The sequence below is a fragment of the Apostichopus japonicus genome, chromosome 8 (genome assembly GCF_037975245.1).
Source record: "Apostichopus japonicus isolate 1M-3 chromosome 8, ASM3797524v1, whole genome shotgun sequence".
Taxonomy (NCBI): Eukaryota; Metazoa; Echinodermata; class Holothuroidea; order Aspidochirotida; family Stichopodidae; genus Apostichopus; species Apostichopus japonicus.
This window is the reverse complement of record NC_092568.1, coordinates 12809955-12827153: the sequence shown is the minus strand read 5'-3', so window position 1 is coordinate 12827153 and position 17199 is coordinate 12809955. Positions and strand designations below refer to the sequence as shown.

Genomic DNA, 17199 nt, shown 5'->3' with positions numbered 1-17199 from the left:
ATTTATTTGTTTGTTTATTTGATTTTCCACAGATAATAAAAGTATAAATGTGGAGGGAAATCCTCTAAAAAGCCAATACAGGCTTAACAAAGTAAAGGACTCCCAAATCTAAATGTTATTATTTCAAAGAGCTGCCCACTGCATTGACTTTGCAACAGTCTGTTGGTTCTATATGGACTTGGTTGTAAAAAGAATTACAAAGATAATAATCTGGAAAAGCTGTCTTCAATATTTAGTTCACAGAAAACCATACCCAGGAATGATTAAAATTAATTAAAAACTTGGAAAGTTTTTTTAACAAAAATGTTAAGCATTTTCATTAGCTGATGGGGGCACAGAATGGTGTCTTCAAAAACAAAACACGATTACGATGCTAATTAAAGTAATTAAATCATTTTCACCACACAGATCTCTTAGCTTTATTGAGAGGTATCAAAATATGCATGAAGTATGCTACTTCATTATCAGAATGTTGCAGTCACAACAGAATACAAAACTGAGCTTGGGGCTAAACAACTGCAATTTTAATACAATTTAAATATGTTAACCCACTTCCATTATGCAGTTTAAGTCAGTAACAATGACAAAAAATTAAACAGGCTGAGATGTTGGGATCCATTTTCCTAATATTCTAATCCAAATACAGTGAAACGAAAAGAAGATGAGTAATATACTGCTTTCTTTATCTTTTTGAGAACATCATTCCCTCAAGAAAAGTCCTCCATCTAGTAAATTGATTTGAGATGGTAAAAGACAATTACTCCAGTTGTTTATTATGAAGCATGGAAATGGTGAGCAAGTAATAAAAAAACAGCTCATAAAGATAACAGTTTTCATGTATAAATATGGGAAATTTAAACAGTGCCAAAGAATAAACAATAAAGACACTCTGATCAATCTTTCATGTTAGTTTTTAATATTGATTGAACTTTTGCAGCAGCTTTTTAGCTTTTTCTTAGTTTTGTCTTTGTTGAGGATGTTCAAAATAAATTCTTACAACAATGTAGGGCAATTAACAGCCTGAGTAGCCATTCAAAAGAATTGCCATTTGACAAACTAGAACTTTTCAATTAAAAAAAAATATAATTTAAGCCAAAGCTGCCTGGGCAAAAAAATGTGAGAATCAAATTCATTTATTATGCCCTCATTAACATTCAATTCAGGTAAGAGCTAAGAATGTCATCTCAGTTTGTGGCTAATATTCCATAAATTTGGTAGAATTACTGACCAAGTGCAAAAAGCTGCTCTTACAAACTACCTGACACAAGTCAAACTTAAAAATAAACAATTCAATATTATTAAAACAACAAGTCATCTTTTTCAGCTCTTTTAGACCAAAAGAGAAAGGAAGGAAAGAAGGAAAGAAAGAAAATAAGTAATTTATTATAAATTATGTTCAGAAAGTGAATCAAAGATAAAAGATGATATTAACCTTGAGAGGCTCAATGAGTCACAAACTTGAGTGTAAAAAGAAATATGATTGCCAAAATATATTTCAAACTACAGCACATAATATTATATTTTGTTGTTTCTAGAAACTATCGTAAACTTACACCACCGGAACATGAACTTAGTGTAACAACAGCACTAGAACCAGTCGCTGGAATATTTCATAAGGCAATTAAAATTAAACAAAAGCTATGGGAAAAGTAACCCAAATAAAGACACAAACATTTCTCTAGAATCAGAGATTTGGTAATTGTAGCATTTTTTGTTGAATGATTTCTGACTCGTCCACGTTTGTGCTTCCCTGTAAGATTTGCGAAACCTCATTTTCTGGCAAGTTTTGATGAATTTTATCAAAATCAGTTGACAGTTTCAAAAGAACTTGTACTGCAACATGTATACCAATACATAACCAACCTATTTCAGAATCTTGCTTTATTTCATATGCAAATATTTGTTTTAATTTCACACATTTCCTCATGCACAGTTTTTTTCCTAATGGTATAATCTCCAAATTAGGTGAGAGTGAATATATTTCTGTTGTTTACTAATTGTTTATGATTTGCAAACCTTCGTATTTATAAAGTAAATTTTTCTTTTGTTTATAATGTAGTGATATTACTTTCTCTCTTGATTGAAACACAACATTTCTCTGTTTGTAAAATCCATCTGAAGCAACAGATATTATAATACAGATGTCGTAAAGGGGATAACAATTATATCCCATCAATCGTTCCACCTTCTATCGATAAAGCACTAAGCACACTTGTCCATTTTGCTCTCAGAAGTTTATATCATTATTTCCATAATGTTAGTTATAAAGCACATCCCAAGAAAGCTAAATTTTAGTTTGTAATAAAAAACTAAAGGAAAAATTATCACCACCACCACAGAGGGAATTGCATTTGTGACTTCATTGTCAGTAAAAGAGGCAAGATAAAAGTTTGTGAGGAAGAAGGCTACATTTTTCTTGGTTTTCTTTGGGAGGTGATTTCGTGATACAAAAGATGACAAAAAAAAAATATATATTACCTTCGTCTCCTTCAAGTTTTGCAAATGGAATGAAATTAAAAAGTCAAATTCTTTTCATAGAAGTATGTCATTAAATTTTTGTTGCATTCTAAAAGAGCTATGTTTAGCAAACAGGTTGCTCTATAAAAAAGATGGCATCATCAATACACTCAGGGCTTGTGGCCTAGTTTTGCCTTCGTCAGATACATTTCTAATAAACATCTTGGGTTAGATTTTCTTTACTGTCATTGAAATTACTCTGTGAACTGATATAAAAATCAAGATTCACGACCATGACTGATTCCCGTTACAGCGTTTTGACATTTTACAATGAGCTGTGTCTAATAAAATAGTGAATTGCATGGATCCAGGATTTGTTCATGCTGATTGTCATTGCTGCACAGACACACTTGCATGAAATCACCGTAACTGAGAGAGGTATATAAACTTAAGAGAGTTAGAGCTATTCGCTAATGCTACTTATTTCACTTTATTCGCTTATATCACTTATGCCTCTTGCCAAGGACAAGAGCTTTGCAAAACCTTCAGAGACATTTTTGTCTCTTTCAAAAAAAATCCAAAATTGTTATTTGATGCGCAAACTTTCTGAAATTTGGAGATGGTTTTCATATATTATCCATTGGTTAATATATTGGTTACATTAAACCAGCACTGAATAAAAAACAACAAATAAAAACAAACAAATAAACCAATTCAGAGTCAGCCAACCTTAAGGTGGTTTGCATATTTGTTATTAAAAACTATCTCACATATGACCCATAGATGACGGTTTATCTTACCTAACATATACACTGAAATATCTATGTTTGTCTGAACAGAATTGATTATTGCTTGGGGCGGATAAATATTAAAAAACATATATATGGAGATGAGACCTGAAAGTGAACTTGACATATGCAATGCTTCATTGCACTTTCTTCAGGGTTTTTATCTCCATCTCATTTAAAAGGTTTGTCTCTGCAGTGGTATGAGTGAGAACAACTTATCTAATTCAAGTTCAAAACAAATATTACCAAAATTTTTTAGAAAAAAAAGGTTCTATCAATTTGAGTCTTATTAGGATTAACTACAAGCTTTAAATAAGCAGCACCTTGAGTTGACTGAAATAAATTCTTCAATACTTAATTGCCTTAGCAATGTATTTCAATTTGCAGAACAGTCCTGTTTCATTACAAAAAGTTCCCCCTCCCTCCCCTACTCCCCAACAAAAAAAATAACAACGTTGTGAAGTTTTGCAATTATCAAACTTGCAATTTGGAATTGATTCTTTATATGTTATTAATACAAAAAACAAAATGGTGGGTGATGAATATTTCAGAACCAAATGGAATCCTTCAGTACTTGATCATGGCCTTCATTTTGGTGATAAAATCTATGACGGTGTCTTAGTTTGTTCATCCTGGGTGATGACTATTAGATTAATTAGCAAAACCTGCTGACTTAAAAAGCTGCTTTATAAAAGCAAGTCGTCGAATAAGGCACACACACACACACTGGTTAGCTCTCAGTTTCCTAGTGACAGACATTTCGTCAATCAAAACGTATCAAAACGTAACAATCAAACATAACAATCAAACTTTTCTACTATAGTTTGCAAGTTTTTAATGGTATTTTTATGAACATGAACCTGTATTGTGTTTTTTTTTCTTTTCTTTTTTTCTATAGACAGTTTTTTCTATTAAGGTATTTCATGACACCTGGCAATTGCTCCTTGTCAAACATTTTTCATGACAGTTTATTATTCCAAGGGATTGTTTTAAAGAATTCTGTCTGAATGTGTCTCTACTACATGAGTCACTTCTGGCAATGCGCCTTACCTCTCTAATAATAGGGCTCTTGATTCCATCCTTGAGGTCATCAAAGTTGGCATTTTTTAACTCTGGGTGAGCGTCTGCAAAAGAAAAAAAACAGTAAAAAAGAAATAGGGAATGACAAAGTCGATTTAAGATTACAAACAAATGATCTAACAATGTTATATTATGACATCATCAAAGACAAAGAGATGCAATCATGCAAGTGTATTTAGAAAGCTGGCTGCTTTAAACTTAAACATCTTTATGAATACTGTGCAGCAGGAAAATTGAAAGAGGATGACAGAGTCAGCTTGGTGAATGGATCGGGAGACACATTACACCATCTAAAGGTACAGACCAGGAAGGATATGTCTTATTCGTCTTGACTGTAAACCTAACTTATTACTGCAGTTGGCCGAGTACAGATGTTATATTTTGAGCCCCCTCGGTTTAATTCTTATGAAAATACCTGTCAATATTTCTGTTTTATGATTTGATTATGAGATCATTTTGAAGGATTTCAACAGGTCATGTAAAATGGCTGCTTTATATTCGATATAATAGCACAAGAGGTATTTATGGAAGCATTAAACTGATCTTGCAACAATAAAATAATTATATTTCATGTTGTGGGTGGTCATTTATAAATGCTAGTTGTCATATGTGTTCTAAAGTATTGATGCAGAACAATGTTAACATAATGATCTTTTTGTTAGATGAAAACAACATTAATTTGAATGTTACACCCTGCACATATTCAGTCCTCAAGGAGAATATCTGAAAAGTTTGTTGTAGTATTTTGTTTAATCAGTGCAGCAAAGATCTATAGTTGTAGTATCACAGAGCAACACCAAGTCTGGAAAAAATCCCACAGTGAGGTCAATTATAAAAAATGTACCTTTGATTTTTTTTACCTTCATAATCTATCAACACAGTTCAAGAGTTTAATAGGGAGACTCACTATACGTTTGTCCAATTTCAACACTGTTCATGGTGATGGAACAATACTGTGTAACAATGAGCCTTTTTTATTTGTTGAATGCTCAGAGCACGATTATGCAGGCTTGTTAGTAATAACATCCCCCCTCCCCCCCATTCCTGCACATAGTAACCCCAACAGTGCCATCTGATTAAGTTACTGTATCCCACAGAGTCTGACCATGTTGTCAAACATTTAATCTACATGTTGCATTGCATTCTGACCTTGCATCCCTCTGTCCTTGAAGTCATTTAATCTTTACACATAATTATATATCCCTCGATCTAAATTAAGAAATCTAATCTAGTTCTTACAACAATTTGGCTGCTTTCAATTAATATGCAAGTTACTAACCAATAAACACAATACCAAATATGTTGTCTGACAAAAATGTTATATAATCCTGCAGTTTTTCATCGATGACAGTAAAAATTTTTGCCAGAAGTGTGACATGAGAGGATTTCACTGAACAGATAACGATAACCATTCTGTGTTCTACGGTTAGATTGTGGTGAAGTTGACTCAACGTGCAGCTTTAAGGTATCTAATGGGATTATGTTCAACATGATTGCGGTATAGCTGTGGCATGCAAAGATATTAAAGCCAAACAAACATCCAAGAGATTCAACTACTAATCCATGCCAACACAGAAAGCTTCTTAACTTGCAGTGGTAAGTTTGAACAAGTCTATTTACCAAAATGAAACCTTTTAAGGCTCTCAAACATAATGTATATGACAGGAAGGGCTTACTAGCTATATATGATCTTCACTTTGAAAGTAAAGGTGTATGTGTGACATGTTACAAACACAACCCTAAAAGCAAGTAATATCTAGGTTATGTAGCCGTCCACGTCTTTCACCCTCGATGATTCACTATGCAGGTGTGATATGTTAATACCTATCTATAACATTGGAACCACATCTCAAAAGATTTTAACTTCTGTGCTAAAGTTGCCAAATACAGCGTTTCCTGTGGTTTAAATTTGTCGGTATGCTATGTTACCTATCTATGAAATATACAATATCTTAAAAGGAGGTAACGTATTATGTATATATGTTAGTTGTTAAATGTCAGGGTGGGGAATGATTGGAGTTCAACAAGGCATGGTTTTTGTTCTTCTTTGTTTATCGACATTCTCACACAACAGATATGTAACATCCAAATGACAAGGTTAATTGATTATGATAGCATAGCAATGCTGATAGTATGACATTTGCATAGTGAATTGATGGCTTAACATAGCCTGTGCAAAAATGTCAAAACTAACATGTGACATGTGGCAACGTTAATTCAATTTCATGGCTACCAATGTCTGCAAAAAAGTTACATCATTTACAAATGTAACAGGTGAGACAAGTACTATATTATTTGATGGTTTGGTAATTGCTTGTACAAAATAATCTAAACTATCAGGTAACTTACATAACTTTCAAATGTCATGGCCTAACACCAAAGGTGATTTAAGGCTTTTTAGAAATATGTTGGTGAAATGGGAACATTACACAATTGAGAGCTAGTGCATGAGTTGGGAAATTATGCTAACCTTTCACCTCTTCTAGTTCAAACTCTCAGTGGCCATGGTATAGACATTTGATAGTGTTATTATAGTCCCCAAGCTATCAGTTAACATATCTTGTGGATTGGACATACTTAGGCACTTACATTTCATCTGACAGGATCCAACAATGGTAAATTTAGAGTATATGCCAAACATAGCACTAAACTGTGGTATGTAACCTAATAAACTGACATCCCTATTTCATATAATGATACACAATCTATTTGCAGGTCTGGTATGTTTTGGCAGGCATTTTGACACAGGGAAAATATGAAAGAAATTAACAAAAAGGCAGAACTAAGAAAACAAAAGAAATACATTCAGAAAACTATTCATTTGAAACAGCCATATGCATGTTACATTGCTACAGATTCATGTGCAACCTGTCACAAATAAATTCTCTTCCGCAGAAGATAGTGTTTTACCTTCTTTTTTTTCTTATCTCTGTTTCATTTATAGATATTTCATCCTAGAATACTTAATGCCATGAAAAACACCTTGCATATATAGGCAAGTCTCTTAAGTTTCTTTGCTAGATAGTGCGTGTGTGTGTGCAGAGACAAGAGGGTCTTGAATTTATAAACATCAAAAACGGGAGAGAGAGGGGGGGGGGGACACGTGCAAATATCAATTACGGTGTGAAGTGGAAAGAACATGTGAGCTGCTAATGTGCTGCTATACAGAGCAAACAAGAAAGAATATAAACACGTGTTATTAGGCAAGTACACTTCCTATAGAATAGCGTGAAAGAGAGATAACATTCTTACTTTGTGATCAAAGTTTTAAAATTAAAATGAGCTTTACTGTCCTGAAAATTCCTTAAAATGCATAAATGAAATCATTAAAAAGACAATCAATTACCTAGCACTGTTAATCTTAGAATTTATCTGGAAATGTTCAGGTTTGATAAAACCCAACCACAAATGACAAAAAATGGTCTCTTGTAAGGACATTAACTGCACAGACGAAATCTATGTATTATGTCACTTGTCACTTGTACTTTCACATATGCCTAAACTAATTAAAAATATTTCAGTACGTTCCTCCCCTGATCTGTCTAGAAGTAAAGTAAAGGATTCAATATTTAAACTAAATCATGTTTTTTTTGTACATTCCTTACATCTTGCCACGTCCACAAACAGAATATTCAATGTGGAATACATCAATCACTTAATGAATGGTTCATTTTGATTGATAGGAGAACAAATGAGCTGAACTGACGACAACACTGAAGAACAGCTGAAACGGAAATCATGTGCAGAAAGAACGATCTCAACAGACCGACAATATCATTAATTAGTATTTGATTACACTATCAGAGAGAAAGAATGAGAAACACTATAAATGTTTGAAATGCTAGGCACTTTTTTTCTAGAGCACACAGAGCGAATACAGAGGCTTCAAACAAGCATACAAACGAAGCTGAGGATTGCAGGCAGTGAAGCGGGGGGAGGAAGGGAGGGTGGGAGGACAGGAAGGGTGAAAAAATATTTAAGTAAGGTTAGATACCCTTTTGGTAAGCTTGAATCTCCACCACTCCAGCAGGGTATAGGTTAGTAGCAGTCAGCAAAACATCATCATCATCATCATCCTCATCTTCATCATCAGAATCAATGTCTACCAACAAAGTGCAAAAAAATGAATGCAGCCATGCAGGCAACTCAACGACAAGTGGAAGAAAGGGGGGGGGGGGGGAAATGCGCGTGGCACACAGAGCAAAGTTAATTCACGACAATCAGTATAAGTAACATTCACAACTGAAAGTGGGTGGGGGGAGGCATTCAGTGTATCGGGGAGGGGGAAAAGTAAACAAATTGCTCTCTACAGGCTAGGAATTGGACTACAACTAAGCTCATGCACACACTGCATCTCAATGGTGTGAATGAGAAACAGACATCACATCGTTTTTCATAGCTATTTTTCTGATTCTGATAACTACTGCCTCACATGTTCCCCCTTACTCAACAAAATGTCTGTTTATGTACTCAAGAAATCATTCATTGCTTTATAAACTGGTCTGTCAAATATCAATCTCCATTCTTACTTGTTAACGTTAAAAATATTATACAGAGATATGCAGTTCAACAGTGATAGCCCATCTGAGAATCCCCATAGTAGTATATTACACTGTTATACGTCACATAATGAACTTTAAATTGCAACTTACATAAATTGTGCTCAATTACTGATACCAGCACAAGAATCGAGTTACTTTTCATCATAAAAAGATAATTCATGAAAGTACCAGCCTACATCATTCGTTCTCCTGACACATTTGTGACCAAGACCTGAACGGGACATGGTGACACGCTCAAATTTAAATGTAGCATTATTTAGAGGCTTAACATATCTCAAAATGATAAAGTTTGCTGTTATGTGTTCAACTCTGTTTGGATTCCAGTCACCCCTCCCCCACTCCCCTCCCCCTGTCCCTTCCTTACATAGTTCTCTCTGAATTCAGCATCAGGTAATTTCCTGAAGAAATGAAACTGTTTGATTCTATGCAACCAATGAGATGGTAATACTCAATCCCTTTAAACCAGCTGCAATGAGTCTACAGTGATCAGTATTATCCCTGCATTTCTAGCAGTGCATGTCACAGTTATTTTGACAACCTAATGGAAACCGAGATATATTACGGATTCTGAGTGGTAAGCACAGCGCCACGATTATATCTACGGCAGACTTATCAGAAATGTCACAATTTGACGGAGATTTAGTTACAGAAAATCCTTTCATTTTTATCTGGGACTAGCATCTCTTTGCAGGCTAAAAACCTGCTAAAGAGATTTTGAATAAAACAAGAGTCAAACCTCAAATTTGACACTTTGTATAATATATCAAATGAGCCAAAAACATGGATCCTTGAGGTAAGTCTGGTAGACATAATCACAGAATTGCAACTTCTCTCGTATGATGCATAGGAAGTTAATGAATCACATCCAATATTCAAATTGCTAGGCAACCAGCTCATTTTCAGCAGAGGAAACCTACTTAAACATTACCACAAAATGTCTATATCAGAATTATTATTATTATTATCTAGTTGAAGGAGAGAGCAAGTCTTAAAATGAAAGTGCCATACTATGAACGTATTACTCTGGGAGATGTTATTAAGAATTGATACAGCCAGCTGGAACGACTGTATCCCTTTAAAATACTCATTGTTTGTTTTTGCATTGATTGTGGAGAAAGTTGCTAACATGGAGGAAAGGACTTAATATTGAAGCTGATGGGTAGATTGATCTTAGAGCATAGACAGATGCTAAACAAGGTTTCTTAATAAATTATGTCTTTCCTTGTTGCAGTTCTGCAGCCTTTCTACTACATTATATACTGTTTGCGAGCTAACTTCTACCATTATATACTGTATGAGTCATGGAAGACTTAAAGGGATATCATCTATAATTTACAAATTCTTCATTTTACCTGTCTCAACCCTGTAAAGAGAAAACTTATCCCAATATAATTTAAGATACTCACCTTCTTCCCCGTCATCATCGTCCAACACTGCTGCCTCTGGTCGAGTTAAAAACAGTTCCATGTGCCCTGAGGATTGAGAAGTAAGTAAAAAATTTGATTCATTACTCAAATTTAGATGTCAAAAATATTTAGTAATATTTGTCTGCTTTTCAAATATTGACATCAAACTGTATTTCATTGCTTATTCAAGTTCCACATCAAAGTCTATTCTTGTCAAAACTATTAACCTCAAATAGCAGTTTTGTGACACATCATGAGCTGTCTGCCATTGAGGTTAGCCTTCAAGCAGCTGGATGTGTTTGCGAGCTAACTTCTACCAAGTTCTTAATTTGTGGCATATATAATTAGCAGATGATTAAATGTCTCAGGAAATGCTGTCCCTCTTCTAAGAATACTAACCATGGACTATGGTATACTCTCATAGCAGATGTGGCTAACCTTTGTAGCTTGATTAACGTATAAACCGCTGCATTTGATTTTTTATTTTCATCAAGTGGTCAGCTGATAACACTATATACTTGGTGAGAAGTAGACATGATACTAGATAGTGGTTTAACAACACAATGCACTAGTAACTTCAATGGCATGTGAATATGTAGGAAAGTACACTAGTGTAATATATAAATAATTAGCTAATGTGAAACACACTCAGCTGCTTTAAACCAAGATCTGCTATGATCTACAGCTCTTAATATAAACATAAGAATGTAATTATTTCTGGGCGTATAGAATCTGAAATATTGTTTGTTCTCAATGGCCTCATTAAGATGGAGGTACAAAGTACATCATCAGTGGTTACTTCTCATCTAAATGTTATTCAAGTCCCAACACTATGGATACTAGATAATGTCAAAATATTAAAACTTTATAGAAAGTTCAGGGTTCAAGAGGCAGAAGACACTGCCAGTCGACATAAAGATAATAATGATGATGAAGATGATGAGTCTACATTGACTGATACCAAGATGAGGTTTATGATGTTCCGTCTCTGAAACATCACAAAGGAGACAGCAAGAAATGTTTGGGAAGTCACCTACTATTTGGAGGCTACTTCTGGTGACATTTGTGAACTTTCATAAAATACTCTGAATAAGCACATTTACCTTGCTAGCTATTCCAAATTTTGAGTGTTGCTTGCTATTCAAATTCACACAATAGCTTATATTTACCCCATAGTTTTACTCCAATGATTATATAGCAAAACATAGACTACTTTATCTGCTCAATTTAAAAAAAATGGAATGCCAGTAAAAATGGTACCATTGAATAAAAGAGCTTAAAATTTGCCACAACAAAATTGTAAACACAGTTTCAAATGATAAATTCTGCAATCTAAGATATAAAATGACCTTGCACAACACATATTCATGTTCAAAGAAGTGGTTATTATGAAGTACAATTAATCAGTGTAAACAGGAAATAACACAAGCTACATTTTCATGAAGAAAGTTCTTTCTGTAACACATATTTTTACTGTTCATGCTGTTTTCAGTTGTTGCTGTCCAGTTGAGTTTACCAAACAAGTAGAACAGACCTAAAATATAGGGTTATATTAAACTAAAGCACCGTAATATTGCCTGTTGAAAATTTAAGTCATGAAACTGTAATGTTCTAACGTCAAAACATGATGAGGCTAAAGCCTATCAAAGATTAAAGATATTAGATGGATTCAATACTAAGAGTAACCAAATGTGCAAGAAGGTTTCAGTCATAAAGTGAGATGCAAATGTAATTCAGAAAAGTGGTCTAAACAACAATCCCAGGCTCTATATCCAGGAATTGTTTATCATTCGAAATAAATATTGAATGAAGTCGTCAACCATCCCCAACCCATCATCACCACGATGTGATCTACAAAATAAAAGCCATAAAAACAGAAGAAAAAGAAATTGCATTTCACTCTTCACATTCATCAACCTTTAAGAGAAGAGACAGAGAGCAAGTATGAGTATGGATGAGGAATGGAGTAGATTCCATGTTTCTTCAACGTCAGGATGAATTATGTCATCTTTCTTTGATCTAATTAATACCAGGCATCTGTAAAACTCCATCAAGCCAGATTGCAAGTTCAACCACCGTATATAACCAATCATCATAAAAGTTTCAATCATTCCGGTTGCAAATTTTTTGGTTACTCTCCCTTGATTAATAACTTTTGATTAAAGACTTACTTTTTTCAACTTCAGGTTTTAACCTTTTGTTCTTGATAAGGATTTTTCTTTTCAGTTTGTTCGGAGATGGGAGTGGTACCTTGCTCTCAAGCTGAAAATGTAACAAATATATATAATAAATAGTGAGTTTACGGTAAGAAACGAAAATCAGCTGCAGAATACAGGCACATATGTTATATGCATACTTACATATATATATATATATATATATTTTAAAGAAATTCCACATATACTCCAAAAGAAAATATTACTAGAGAAAACCAGGGAAATAAGATATGACTCATAATTGACAAAAGGGAGTATTGTTTTAGAAAATATATTGGAATTTTCGGTCCCCTGGGACCTTTGTCTTTCGACTGCCAAGTATTGCTGACAAAGGTCCCAGGGAGAACAAAAGTTCCAATATATTTTCTATATTTCTTTCAGATAATATAAAGACCAAAAAGTCGTTGAGTTTATTTAAGAAGTATTTAAGAAAAGACATCATCACAACATACTAATACTACAGTCTTCATGCTATATTTATATATATTAAGTAATTACATGTATAGCTAAATTCTTTATGAACTAGGACATTGTTATCCTGTCTAGTTATTACTCCTTAAAGTATCTGTATCATTCTGCTCATTCAACTTGTATTATATTTTTCTTCTTTACCAGGGAGTCTTCTACTCTTTTAAGCCAATATAGGCTTTATAGAAGACATCCTTTCACATTGCAATTTTCTTGTGATAAAACAAATAAATAAATAAACAAATAAATAAACAAATAAACAAACAAATATATATATATATATATATATAAAAGAAATGAATGTGTAGCAAGTGGTATGACAGATATATTATAAAACTTACTGGTTTATATATTTACGAGTGACCCGCTTACCTGTCTCCCCACAACATTAGCACCTCATTCTACCGTGTCTAGTATGCCCTGGTAATCTTTTAACACTGTGCACCCTCCTCAGTGACCGGTCCCTTCCGGTCAATGCCCTTCCTTCTCATTCTACCATCCAAAGTGTTTACTCATGCGTTTTCGTAGTGAATATGACAGATATATAGTAAATAAATACAGAATAACACACCAGAAAAATTCCACTTCACGACCGGTTTCGCCCTTTTGGGACTCATCAGGCGAAGGTAGGAATCGAACCCCGGATCTTGTGTCAGGAACCGAAGTCTGTACCACTCGACCACAGTGATTCAACTGGTGTGTGATGCTTATAAATTGGCTTTGTATAACTGTTATTGAGGGCGTACTACTCAAGTGTTATGATTGTACAGAGTGCATCCCTGGTGCTTTGAATCTGACAATTTTACACAGAACAACCACTCTTTATAGGCAAGCCAAGCCGTAAATAAGAAATGAATGTGTAGCAAGTGGTATGACAGATATATAGTAAATAAATAAAGAATAACACACCAGAAAAATTCCACTTCACGACCGGTTTCGCCCTTTTGGGACTCATCAGGCGAAGGTAGGAATCAAACCCCGGATCTTGTGTCACAAACCGAATTCCGTACCACTCGACCACAGTGATTCTACTGGTGTGTGATGTGTCTAAATTGGCTTTGTATAACTGTCATTGACGGGTATTACCCAAGTGTTATGATTGTACAGAGTGCACCCCTGGTGCTTTGAATCTGACAATTATACACAGAATATTTATTTACTATATATCTGTCATACCACTTGCTACCCATTCATTTCTTATTTATCTCATCTTCAGTACTCTTGTTTTGATATGATATGTGGTGGAGATAGCTTATCTTCAATACTCTTATTTTGATATGATATGTGGTGGAGATATCTCATCTTCAATACTCTTGTTTTGATATGTCAGGTGACCTACCGGATGATCGTCGAAGGGTTCCACCAGTAAATAGTCACCGAGGATTTCTTCTGCATATTTAGCAATTTTATATTGTTGAGCTTTACTGCAATGATTCTCAAAGCTGAGTATGACTGGACAATCTGATGTTACAAAAGCTGTTTCTTTGATGGCTTGTATGACATCCTGTAAAAGCAGATACAAAATAAAATAAATTTAGAATCAATCAAGATATTGAACATGCAAACTAAAATCATTTCGTTTGAAATATTTTGGCATATATTATACCAACATACATTTCAACTAGGAAATTGTTCACAAATTTTGAAAAAGTGTAAAAAGATATTAGCTAGAATGGGACTTGATGCAAGTAACCACAGAAACATGGGTTCTATGATGATTGACTGATCAGCTTGTCCTTTGTGTTGATGGCATTCCCTATGTGTTTACAACATTCTTTGTTTGATAAAGTCACAATACCATACATACCATGTGACTGAGCATGGCACTCAAGTTTCATTCAGTTAACCTTGGGAAGGGACAGGGAAAGGACTGACATAGTGATTTCTGGTTCATTCAAAAATTTGTTTCAAATTCACCAGTTAGCTTCCTGCTTATGAAAATTGAATACTGGAAGAGAATCCCAACACGAAAGAAAAACATAAAGAGAAACATATGTATTTGTGTATAAAAATATACAACGGATTTGTGGAGGTTAACCCGTACTGCAATTGTTATAACTGAAGCAATATTAAAGTATTGGTATAATGACCTATATTGATTTGGTCTCTATACCTATACCTTTATTTACAGAAATAACAAATAACAAGACAATGCTATATCTTCTATGAAGCAACATGTTTGGAAGAGACATTTTAAAGTTTGCAAAATACAAAATAAAGCCAAAAAAAAGAAGGAAAAGTAAAGAAGAAATATAGAGCTCTTTTATAGACAGGTGATTCTCTCATAGTAAATCATACAGTAGTCATTTACAATTAATTTACAAAATATAAAGTAGAAAAAGACTTGTTCTCTTGTCAAATTGTCAATATTGTGTTGGTTAATACTAGCAGATACTAGGTGATACTTTGAAGACACATACTACATAGAAATGAAGAGTTCCCACTAAGCAAACCCTACGATATGTGGCTTTGTTCTGCAAAAACAGGACTAAGGTTTAAGAAATGTTGCTTGTGGTTCCTTGGATAAACTCAAAATTCTGCTACTAAGGTTTTCTGCAGAGCAAAAGTGGAAAGTATAACTAAATGGTTGTAGCTCAGAAAATCCCAAGAACAGCACTGGCTTTCAAGAACCACCAAAGCCTTAAAAATGAGCCCTGCCTCATAGTGTGATTAAAAGAAGAATCAGACCAGTTTATATCACTGCATCTCAGCAAGGCAAACCAAACTTCAACACTTGATTTTTTATTTCTCAAAAATATGTCCAGATACAAGGGCGGCGGAACCGGGGGGGCACAGGGGGCACGTGCCCCCCCACTTTTCCTCAGGTTAAAAATGTGCCCTTTTTCTACATAAAAATTGAGTTGTCTCAAGTTAGCAAGAGGCCAGGTAACCAGAATGAACACTCGGGAAAGGCCGTTTCCAGCCATCTGAGGGGTTTGTAAAACCAAAAATTTTCTTGTACGCTCCGCGCCAACCGATGGTGGCGCTCCGCTCGGATAGTCGTGCATACAACTTTGCAAATCCTGGCTACACCCCTGACTTTTAATGAATTTCTGTGGGTCAAACTCAAAGCTATTGCGAATGGGAAAAATTTGTTAAGATATTGACAAGAAATAAACTCGAATTCAGAAGATTCCTACATTAGCAAGTAGCATGATTTCACCTCATTCTGTCTCAAAAGAAAACTTGTTCCTTGTCCAATTTGCACATTGGATATTGCAGTGCTAGTATGCATATTTTCCTTGAAGGGGGGGGGGGGCGCGTTGATGGCGTGATGTGTATACGCAAATAAGATAATACAATAAGAGTTATAAATGGCGACCTTACTTTTAACAGAGCTTGATGGATTTGAAGGAGGAAAGAAACAAAGCTGGAAGAGAAACTTCTATCATTGTTGATAGGTATCCATAAGTAATATGCAGATCTGTACTGATAGTCAACATTACACCTATTACTGTGCAAAAAACCAAGGAGCCAGTTTACATGGAATGAAATATTTGATGCTGTTATTCCATCTTTCTTTCACAAGTAACATGTGTCTGTGATGTTGAACATATCTGGCAGGAAATCAATAGAGTCCTTTGATTCTGAGCATATGGTAACAGTATTTGAATTGTCAATTAGTACTACAATCAGAAGATTAATGTCACTGACATTTTTCACTGCCTCAAATCCATCATCCCTATCCATGGCCACATGTCAGATCCATCGCCCCTATCCACTCAGATCCATCGTCCCTATCCATGGCCACATGTCAGATCCATCGTCCCTATCCATGACCATATGTCAGATCCATCGTCCCTATCCACGGCCACATGTCAGATCCATCGTCCCTATCCACTCAGATCCATCGTCCCTATCCATTACCACATGTCAGATCCATCGTCCCTATCCATGGCCACATGTCAGATCCATCGTCCCTATCCATGGCCACATGTCAGATCCATCGTCCCTATCCATGACCACATGTCAGATCCATCGTCCCTATCCATGACCACATGTCAGATCCATCGTCCCCATCCACGGCCATATGTCAGATCCATCGTCCCCATCCACGGCCATATGTCAGATCCATCGTCCCCATCCACGGCCATATGTCAGATCCATCGTCCCCATCCACGGCCATATGTCAGATCCATCGTCCCCATCCACTGCCATATGTCAGATCCATCGTCCCCATCCACGGCCATATGTCAGATCCATCATCCCTATCCATGACCAT

General features: G+C 35.0%; 1 protein-coding gene across 12 annotated transcripts in view; it reads right to left on the bottom strand.

The window, feature by feature from the left end:
- LOC139970445 (1-phosphatidylinositol 4,5-bisphosphate phosphodiesterase beta-4-like) overlaps window positions 1–17199 on the bottom strand; it is a 171420-nt gene that overhangs the window by 38078 nt on the left and 116143 nt on the right. For 11 of the 12 annotated variants that reach the window (XM_071976159.1, XM_071976160.1, XM_071976157.1 and 8 more), the window contains 5 exons: window positions 14317–14481; window positions 12465–12555; window positions 10294–10359; window positions 8320–8427; window positions 4296–4369 (listed from right to left, as the gene is read on the bottom strand). In XM_071976159.1, the coding sequence (XP_071832260.1) occupies window positions 4296–4369; window positions 8320–8427; window positions 10294–10359; window positions 12465–12555; window positions 14317–14481 (504 nt within the window). The remainder of the gene's footprint in view (window positions 1–4295; window positions 4370–8319; window positions 8428–10293; window positions 10360–12464; window positions 12556–14316; window positions 14482–17199) is intronic. The other variant, XM_071976164.1, reaches the window with a different exon arrangement.